The 10,520-nt window shown below is 53.0% G+C and overlaps 1 protein-coding gene across 1 annotated transcript; it reads right to left on the reverse strand.

Annotated features, from left to right (window-relative positions):
• On the reverse strand, window positions 4,023-9,563 carry LOC8082549. Its single transcript, XM_002448658.2, has 7 exons — window positions 8,918-9,563; window positions 8,374-8,802; window positions 7,958-8,284; window positions 6,160-6,281; window positions 5,229-5,724; window positions 4,728-5,156; window positions 4,023-4,596 (listed from the first exon to the last, which is right to left on the reverse strand). Exons 1-7 carry the CDS (start codon window positions 9,449-9,451, stop codon window positions 4,285-4,287), a joined length of 2,649 nt encoding a protein of 882 aa, XP_002448703.2. The 5' UTR covers window positions 9,452-9,563; the 3' UTR covers window positions 4,023-4,284.

Here is a 10,520-nt window from a genome sequence, read left to right on the forward strand (position 1 = left end):
GAAAACTCAGTCCACGATGATGTTCTTTCGGCGAGCTATTAGTGCCAGTGCCAGTGTGCCAGCGGCGCAGTGGCACACGGGGCGTGTTTTCTCTCCTACGACGACGTGCGGTCAGATCTGTCATCTGTACGCCGTGTACTGCTGGTGTGGTGAGTGGCCACTGGCCAGTGGGCACTGCCCAGCCGCCCAGGACTAGGGCTGGGCCGCGGCTGCCACGTACAATTCGTGTCATATCCAATTATCCATCATCCACAGAAAGCAAGAAGGTTAATTTCACCAGGAGAAAATCGTGGTTACGTTGTAGCTAGGTGCGTGAATCATATACATGTGTGTAGTACGTACGTACGTCGAGGGCTAGCTAGTGGACCGCGGAAGGCGGAAAGGAAACGGACTAGAAGCAATGAAGAACATGGGGGCCGGGGCAAGGGGCATCATATTTCGTATTTGCCTGGTCCAGCTCCAGCTCCAGCGCCGTGCCGCCGTGGCGGCGCTCGTCATGGTGGTGAGCTCACTTGGCCCGCCCGGCCGGCCGGTGACCACTGCTCGGCTAGTTGCCTCAGGTAGTCAGTCAGGTGCATGTGATCCTATAGCCCATAGGCTTGTTCATATAGTACTATACTAAGGCCTTGTTTAGATACACCCAAAAACCCAAAACTTTACAAGATTCTCTGTCGCATCGAATCTTGCGGTACATGCATGAAACATTAAATGTAGATAAAAAAATATAACTAATTGCACAGTTTAATTGTAAATCACGAGACGAATCTTTTAAGCCTAGTTGCTACATTATTGGATAATGTTTGTCAAATAAAAACGAAAGTGCTACAGTGTCAAAATCCAAAAAGTTTTTGGATCTAAACAAGGCCTAACTCTAGCCTCTAGCTAGGTATAGCCTATAGCAGGACGGACGGCTTTCATTTCATCAACCTCAGACCGTTGGGATCTCTCCATCAGCAACACATGTCTCGGCTGAGACTTGAGAGCTCCACTCCAAGTCGATCGAAGTACACATGCACAATTCCGCTTCCGATCCGCCATCAGCTCGGAGCCAACGGTTTGCGGGGGAAAACCGGGCCGTTACGCTCGCGGTTTCCGGGGGGCGCCGGGCGAAGGCACGATCGCCCACACTTTCGGAGAGCCCAAGCCGTAAACGACGCGCTGTCGTGGCGCGTTCCCCGCGCGCGCATCCAGCCGCCGCGCCCGCGCGCCACTGATCGATCCCTCGCTATCTAGCAGCGTAGTTTAATGCCCTACGGAGCAGCTAGTTGCGTTGCGTGTGCGCGCGTGATCTGAGCGGTCCGGACCCCGGAAAGCGTTGCCCGGTTTCGGCGCGCACACAGGAGTCGATGCCTGCCGCGGGTGCCATGGATGGAGCGAAATGGAACAGCGACGCGGCATGGGAGCATACTACCCCGGCCCCACCCGTGTGCCCACGGTCACGGGCTAGCTGACATCGCGGCCGGCCGTGGCGGATGCAATGCAACGCCGTTGCTGAGATTGATCTCGCGGACTGGGTGGCGGTGGTTGTGACTTGTGAGTGACAGCTCCCGCGCGCACGTCGTACGCCCTCCGTGCAATCCCTAGCTTAGCTAGCTAGCTAGCCTGCGCGCGACGGCACAGCACATGGATGTGCGCCCCGGCGACGACCGCGACGGCTGCCCAGCGAGCGCGCGCGCGCGTGCTCTCTCGCAGTCGCAGTCTCACGGCAATCGCCGACCCGAGCCGAGCCGCCGAGCCGGGCTGGCGCGCGTCGCTTTCGATGGTTTGTGCCGAGCTCGCGTGTGCACACGCCCCGGCCGGCGGTGCAGGCGGAACCTGTGTGCCATGCCGCCTGTCTGCCGGTTTCGATCGCTAGCCGGCCGCTGCGTGGTGTGCACGGGACGCGGGCTCGCTTTTCCCTTTCCCGTTTCTCCGGCCCGTCCCCTGCTTGCTGAGAGGCTATCTTACCCCGAGTGGTGGTGTGGCTGGCTACCTGCAGGCTGCATCAGCTAGCTGCACGTGGTTCCTGTGCCGAGCGTACGTACGTCTCAAGTAGGAGCTAGCTGAAACGTTTTTCATTTGCTACACTACGTACACTGGTTGTAAATCGAGCGCGAGTTTGGCGCGTGTATGTTATGCCGATGCCAGGCGTAGCGTATGTAGTCTCGTCGCCTGAGAAAAAGGAGGCACGGCACCGAATGCCCAACCGAACCTCGCGCTGATCTCGTACGTGTCCATCTCATCGCACGCCATGGATTGGAGTCATGGATGGGGATCATCCGACTCCGAGGCCAATACGATAGCGATATGGACAATGGCAACCACACCGCTCTGCTCAGTGGTGAGGCTTGAACAAACTCAGAGAATGCACTTGTGCCTTGCGTGGGTGCATAAACATATGTTTTAGGGGATGCATATATGATAAAATTTTTTAATCAAATTAACTAATTTTATATTTTTTAGTGCACCCAACGTACCTTCGCCGCTCTGCATCCGTAGCACGAGGTTGCTCCAAGATCCACGTTGGGCCGCCGACAAGGTCCACCGGGAGCATGCAGCGGCAGCATCACTGTGCCGGGGTCGGTGTGGCGCTTGAGGCCCAGCGCAAGGTTGGGCTGTGAATGGAGGCCTTGTTGGGTGGATTTTTTTTTATTTCTAATCTCATATGAGAAATTTCAAAACTAAAACTTACAAATCTCATCGATAGCTACAATTTTACTATAAAATGTATCTTTATTTGACACCTTTCAAGAAATTATATAATTTTTGTGAGGTGACAAGCCTGGTGCACAATTAATATGTTGCTAAACTTTATATTATTTTCTCAGTCGTCTTAACAACCTCAAATGTGAAAACTTAAAACTATAAAGTTGTAGATTCCATTGATTGCTAAAACTATGATTTGTAACTTTCTAAGATTCTTAGAATGACTTATAATTTGGGATGGAGGGAGTATATTGCTAAGAAGAAGGATTTATGCCTTGTTTAGTTGAGGAGGTGAAAAATTTTGGGGGGTACGGTAGCACTTTCGTTTTTATTTGACAATTATTATTCAACGGGACTAACTAGACTCAAAAGTTTTGTCTCGCAAATTATAGGTAAACTGTGTAATTATTTTTTTAACTATATTGAATGTTCCATGCATGTGCCGCAAAATTTGATGAGACGGAGAATCTTAAAAAGTTTTAGGTTTTATGGTGAACTAAGGGCATGTTTAGATGTCTTCAAAATTCCAAAAGTTTACAAGATTCTCCGTCACATTGAATCTTTGGACGCATGCATGAAGCATTAAATATAAATAGAAAAATAACTAATTGCACAGTTTACCTGTAATTTGCGAGACGAATCTTTTGAGCCTAGTTAGTTTATAGTTGGACGATAATTGTCAAATAAAAAAATACTATAGTGTATAAATCTAAAAAATTTGCATCTAAAGCGGCCTTACACAAGGCCTTATATTACATAGGTAAACGCCGACCGGCCTAGAATGCGAGTAGCACACTATAGCCTAATAGTGTGAACCCTGCAACATGTAGCAGCATATCTAGACCTCGTTTAGATCCAAAAAGTTTTTGGATTTTGACAGTGTGTAGCACTTTCATTTTATTTGACAAGCATTGTTCAATTATGAAGTAACTAGACTTAAAAAATTCGTTTCGCGATTTACAGACAAATTGTGTAATTATTTTTTATTTTCATCTATATTTAATGCTCCATGCATGTGTCATAAGATTCGATGTGACGGAGAATCTTAAAATTTTGTTAATTTTGGGGGTGAACTAAACAAGGCCAAGCTGCTACTACGTAGGTAGAATTTTGCGGCAACGCAGTCAAGGATTAAGATGAACCACTGACTGGTGGCCAATGACACACTGTGGTGGCAGCACCCCGCTTGAGACCAGCGATAAGCTTCGTCCTCAACGGTGGCAGCAACCACGCCAGCCGTCCGACAGACACTGTCGAATACTCTTGGATTAGTTCCTCTTCCAGAGGCAACAAGCTCCTAGAATAATAATATACATCATTTTTGTGTTGATGGGTAATAGTACAACACACACTCAAATCTATATTAATATTGTTTTTTCCCATTGCAACGGACATGATTCTAGTACATGAAACACATTACTAAAAAGAAATGCATAGTCGTCTCACAGGCACACTAGCAGGAGCCTTAGTTTCAAGTTCCACACATTATTTCATAGCTATTAACTTTAATGCCACGCGCTCGCACATAGCTATGTTCTTATTAATTATAAATGAAATCACACGCGACGATATAAACCGTGGATCAATGGAGCAGTCGCCTCAGGCAAGAATGACGTCGAGAGGCTTGGTGTTCGCCACGGCGAACTCCTTGCCACTCTGCTGCAGCTGCTTCTCAGCCTTGGCCTGCTTCTTGAGCTTGGCGAGCTCGATATCGCGCGCCATCTTGCGGCGGTACATCTCGGCGAAGGTGATGGGCTGGTCCAGTATGGGCGCCTCCCCGTCCCGCACGGCCAGCGGGTACACCGTCGCGTCGGGCGCCGGGTTCTGGAACGTGGCGACGGACAGGCGGCTACACTCAGAGTTCACCACCGCCTGGTGGTCCGCGTTCTTGAACCTGCCGTTGCTCAGGAGCTGCACACGAACGCATGCACGTTGAGGTATCAAAGGATTTACCTTGGTCAAACGTGTAAGCACCAGCAAGAAGTCCATCACGTTGCAAACGGACGAACCGACGAACGAACGAACGAACGGAGACTACTCACGTGGCCGTGGTCGCCGAGGTTGACGACGAAGGCGCCCTCGAGGGGCTGCACGGTGATCCAGGTCCGGCCGCCGTCGCGCGTGGCCTGGAGGCCGCCGACGAGGTCCTGCAGCAGCAGCGTGATGGTGCCGGGGTCGGTGTGGCGCTTGAGACCCAGCGTGAGGTCAGGCTGCGGGCACTTGGGGTAGAAGTTGACTACCACCTTCTGGTCCATGTCCACGCAGGCCTTGGCGAGCGCGTCCGTCTCGAGGCCCATGGCCTCGGAGAGCACGCCCAGGAGCTTGCACGCCAGCCCCATCAGCTGCTCGCTGTACCGCTCCACAACTGCCCGCCACGCCGCCGGCTTGTCCGGCCACCGCGAGTAGTCGCGGGACTTCACCGGGTACGAGAAGTAGGTCACGATCTCACGCCAGTCCTGCACGGCCTCCCCCTGCAGAACCACACGTGTGTATTGTGTTCGTCTATCTTTTTTTTATTTATTAAAAAAAAAATCAGTATATGCCTGGAGGTGGCTGGAGACGATGAAGCCGCCCTTCTTGCCGCCGGACATGTCGAACCGGAGCTTGTCCTCGGCCGGGAGCGCGAAGAAGTCGCGCGCGAGGCGCGCCATCTCGGCGACCAGCGCGGCGTCCACGCCGTGGTCCACCACCTGGAAGATGCCCCAGTCCTCGCAGGCCGCGGCGACTCGCGCACGGATCTCGGCCCGCCGCGCGCCTCCGCCGTCGATGCCCTCGAGCGACACCACCGGCACTTCGTCGCTGAAGCGGTCGTGCGGCACTTTGGGGCGCTCGTCCTCGTCACGCACGAACGACGCGCGCAGCGTCGACTCCCCCGCCGCCGCCGTCGGGAGGAACGGGACCGCGCCGATGCTCACCGGGGCCAGCATGTGGCCTGCTCTCTGTCTGCGTCCTCCTCCTCCTCCTCGTGCTGCGCCGCTCGGATCGTGATGCTGCCGTGGGAGTGGGACGTGCCGCTGCTGCTGTGCTCTATACCAAGGCCTGGTCAGTGTTAGCGTTATATAGCAGCATGGCGTGGAGACGCGAGACACGCAGTTGCACTGGCCCCGCCACGTAAGCTCGGTGGTGGCTGGCTAGCTACTGGCTACTGTTGGCTGGCTACTGGCTGCTGCTGCAAGTCGTAGCTGACAGTACATCCGCGCGACCCAGGCACAAAACTGAACGTTCTTTTTTAATTATTTCAACTACAAAAAACTGTACACAACAGTACTTCACTATTTTATCGAGTACTAGTTATGTATCCTTTCTATTTGTTGTATGGCAAGTGTGCTGCCTAACTCTCAGTCTCAACCGCCGACTCTTGACGGGCGCGCGCGTGTACGTACGTGTAGCTAGCTACCGTTCCACGCCTCGTGCGCGGTCCAATTAATAGACATGTTAGCGGAGTATGAAGACGTTGTGCCTGAGCGCGCGTACGTGGTAGACCAGTCCGGGAACGCATCTGCACGCAACGCATGATAGGTCGTCGTCGCGGGGTTCTGACTTCGGGGGTGCCGGTTTGGTTTCAAAAACCGGTAGAATTCATTCATTGACAAGCACTGCCGAACAGCTACACATGACTGTTAGAACTGGATATTCGGTTTAAACCGAATGTTCGGTTCGATTTATGAAAACTTTGGTTTTCACTAATTAGAAACAGTTCGATTTAATTTAGAACTAGAAACCGATAGCTTCAATTTTAGTTCTTTACAATTCGGGTTTTAGTTAAAAATTGAGTAGACCAAAGTGATTTGCATAACAGACACCTCTAACACACAACACATTAACAGACTGTTGTTAGATCGGCTCACATCCGCCACCGCCCATCACACACTAGCTAGGCCACATCGCCCCCCTCCACCGGTCCACCCCATCGTTCGCATGCCGCACACTAGGCCGCGCCTCGACCCCGCTCGCCGTTTGCACCACGCATGGCCGCACTAGAGGACGCCGTCTAACCGACTCGATCACCTTGTCGCCTGCAGGCGGCTTAGCTCAAAGCGGCAAGCGCGGATTCTGGCTAGCTTTCACTCCCATGCGCCATTGCCAGATGGAGATGGAGATGGAGATGGAGATGGAGACGGGGTCACGGGATGAGGAGCTCAAAGTAGCGCAGTTGCCAGTTGTGCTCTATAACTAGTGACTCTGTGGAACGGTGGGAGTGGGTTGTGCCGCGTAATTGGGCTGAGGTGGGCTACCACTCTGTGCTGCGTGGAAGCGGAGGGGATTAACCGTCGCTAAGCAGACAACTTATTTTTTTGTTCAGTGGCCCGACTCTATCGGTTTGAACGGTTCTTTGTCGGTTCGGTGTTGAGTAGAAACCAAAACTAGAGCCTGTAACCAAAACTCCTAGAATAAAAAAACTAAAATCGTATCGAAAAAACCGACAGTTTGTTTGGCTCGGATACTGTTTGACTTTCGGTTTTGGTCTAAGGGCATGTTTGAACGGTGGCTGCACTATGTCACACCGCGCTGCACTTTGGGCAGTCGTTTGCTTCAGTGTCGCAGTTGTGGTATGATGCAGCGGCACGATGCTCCACTAGTTCAATTTTGCTGCCCAACCTTGTCATGCGGCAGCAAATTTCAATGCTCACTTTCGGCGTGGAGACAGATGTGATACGACGTACTGAGACGGCGTCCAAACGCGCCCCAAATTAGCCCAACTGACATGCAGACGGTTAGGTCACTATGCTTGCTAGTTCTTGCATGCAGTTTAGGAAGTAGTCATTTGCTCAGTGAAGCCCACAACTGCTAGATCAGAGTAAAAATTGCAGGAACAGAGGAAGAACAGTCACACGGATATGCTTGCCAAAAACCAAATCATCCGTCTACCCATACAAGTACACAAGCAAACGAAGCTTTGGAGGCCTACTTGCCTGAGCCCCTTATGCACGCAAGGAGCTCGAACCAGAGATTGCAGACATATAGGCTCTCGTGTATTAAAAGAAACAAAGCTTTTACATATGGGTCATCCGTCCATGTATATATCTGGAACTGCAGATCCGATAATTAATACATATGAAATACATTTCCAAAGAAAAAGAAAGAAATGCATAGTTTTCTCGCAGGCACAGTAGCAGGAGCAGGCGCTGCCTTAGTTTCAGTCTCCACACATTATTTCGCAGCGCTTAACTTAATCGCCACACGCTCGTATATAGCAATGTTCTTAGTTATAAATGAAATCACACGCGACGATATAAAACCGTGGATCAATGGATCAGTCGCCTTATCAGGCAAGAATGTCGTCGAGAGGCTTGGCGTTCGGCACGGCGAATTCCTTGGCAGTCGGCACGGCGAACTCCTTGGCAATCTTCTGCTGCTTCTCAGCCTTGGCCTGCTTCTTGAGCTTGGCGAGCTCGATGTCGCGTGCCATCTTGCGGCGGTACATCTCGGCGAAGGTGATGGGATCGTCCAGTATGGGCGCCTCCCCCTCCCGCACGGCCAGCGGGTACACCGTCGCGTCGGGTGCCGGGTTCTGGAACGTGGCGATGGACAGGCGGCTGCACTCCGAGTTCACCACCGCCTGGTGATCCGCATTCTTGAACCTGCCGTTGCTCAGGAGCTGCACACGTTCGTCATATAAATGTGTAAGCGCCAGCTTGCAGTTCATCACACATTGCCGAAACAGACGAACGAACGGAGACTACTCACGTGGCCGTGGTCGCCGAGGTTGACGACGAAGGCGCCTTCGACGGGCTGCACGGTGATCCAGGTCCGGCCGCCGTCGCGCGTGGCCTGGAGGCCGCCGACGAGGTCCTGCAGCAGCAGCGTGATGGTGCCGGGGTCGGTGTGGCGCTTGAGACCCAGCGTGAGGTCAGGCTGCGGGCACTTGGGGTAGAAGTTGACTACCACCTTCTGGTCCATGTCCACGCAGGCCTTAGCCAGCGCGTCAGTCTCGAGGCCCATGGCCTCGGAGAGCACGCCCAAGAGCTTGCACGCCAGCCCCATCAGCTGCTCGCTGTACCGCTCCACCACCGCCCGCCACGCCGCCGGCTTGTCCGGCCACCGCGAGAAGTCGCGGGACTTCACCGGGTATGAGAAGTAGGTCACGATCTCACGCCAGTCCTGCACCACCTCCCCCTGAAAATGCAAAATATATATAAGAACAGCCGGCCACGTACGCGCATCTATCCATCAGCCGGCCACGCTTAATACGTGAAGGCAGGCAGCACGCACATACGACACGCATATATACCTGGAGGTGGCTGGAGACGATGAAGCCGCCCTTCTTGCCGCCGGACATGTCGAAGCGGAGCTTGTCCTCGGCCGGGAGCGCGAAGAAATCGCGCGCGAGGCGCGCCATCTCGGCGACCAGCGCGGCGTCCACACCATGGTCCACCACCTGGAAAATGCCCCAGTCCTCGCAGGCCGCGGCGACGCGCGCGCGGATCTCGGCCCGCCGCGCGCCCCCACCGTCGATGCCCTCGAGCGACACCACCGGCACCTCATCGCTGAAGCGATCGTGCGGCACCTTGGGGCGCTCGTCCTCCTCGCGCACGAACGACGCGCGCAGCGTCGACTCCCCGAACGCCGCCGTCGGGAGGAACGGCACCGCGCTGATGCTCACGGGGGCCATGTGCCTGCTCTGCGTCTGCGTCTGCGTCCTCCTCCTGTCGCCGACGTACGCGCCGCCGCCGCTCAGATTGTGTTGATGCTCCGGTACACGCTGCCGTTTGGTGCTGCTGCTGTTTACCACGGCCTGGGCGGCGTTAGCGTTATATAGCGGCATTGGCGTGGAAAGCTAGCTAGCCGAGGAGGACATCCACGCGATTGTTGCACGTCCACTGTTCCACACTGTGCACTGAGGCGTTGAGTCTATTTCAAAGAAAGAAAGAAAAAACGTGCACGAACAGTGTACTGCCAGATTTGATTTGTTTTTCTTTAAGAAATCGAGCACTAGTTAATACTATCCTTGCTATTTGTAGTATGGCAAGTGTGCTGTGCCTAACTCTCAGCCTCAACCACGGGCACGCGCGTACGTGTAGCTACCGTTCCACGCCTCGTGCGGTCCGCAGGCATGCTGTGGCTGAACACGCGTGTTATGTTACGCATTTCTCCCAGATTTCAAGTAATTTAATATTTTTATTATAGTTGAAGCAGCATATCATTTTACTATTGTTCGACTACAGAAAAATAAAATACAAATTCCAATATAGCAAGATGCATGGTTTTTGCGTCAGGTCATTGTAAGCCGGTGGCGTGCATGCCTGCAGACTGCAGGTATAATAGGAATAGGACATCGGCAGCGCGATCGAGCTAGCCATCACGCACGGTCGCACGCAATGCATGATTAGGTTGCGCGGCGGCGGCTCTACGGGAATGGGGGCAGACGGTTAGGTGTCGTGCGGCGCGGGTGCTTTGAAGGGTTGGTGAGCGGGGGCAGCCGGACCGGACAGGCCCAACCGCCCAAGTCGCGTGATCCCCCACCAGCCAGTCGCGAGCCGCAGCAGAATTGGCCAGGGCCGTCAGGTACACAGTACAGTGCCGAGGTAGTCAGGTGAGCACGGCGCGGCCGACTCAGGCCTTGTTTAGTAGATGAAGTAAAAAATTTTGTGACACTGTAGCACTTTCGTTTGTTTATGTTAATTATTTTTCAATCATAAACTAACTAGGCTTAAAAGATTTGTCTCGTTATTTTTGACCAAACTGTACAATTAGTTTTTATTTTTGTCTACATTTAATACTCCATACATGCGTCTAAAGATTCGATGTGACGGGAAATCTTGAAAATTTTAGGTTTTTGGATGGAAGTAGACAAGGCCTCAATCGTGGGGCTTGTTTAGTTTGGAGTTTTTTTT

The sequence above is a fragment of the Sorghum bicolor genome, chromosome 6, assembly GCF_000003195.3.
Source record: "Sorghum bicolor cultivar BTx623 chromosome 6, Sorghum_bicolor_NCBIv3, whole genome shotgun sequence".
Lineage (NCBI taxonomy): Eukaryota > Viridiplantae > Streptophyta > Magnoliopsida > Poales > Poaceae > Sorghum > Sorghum bicolor.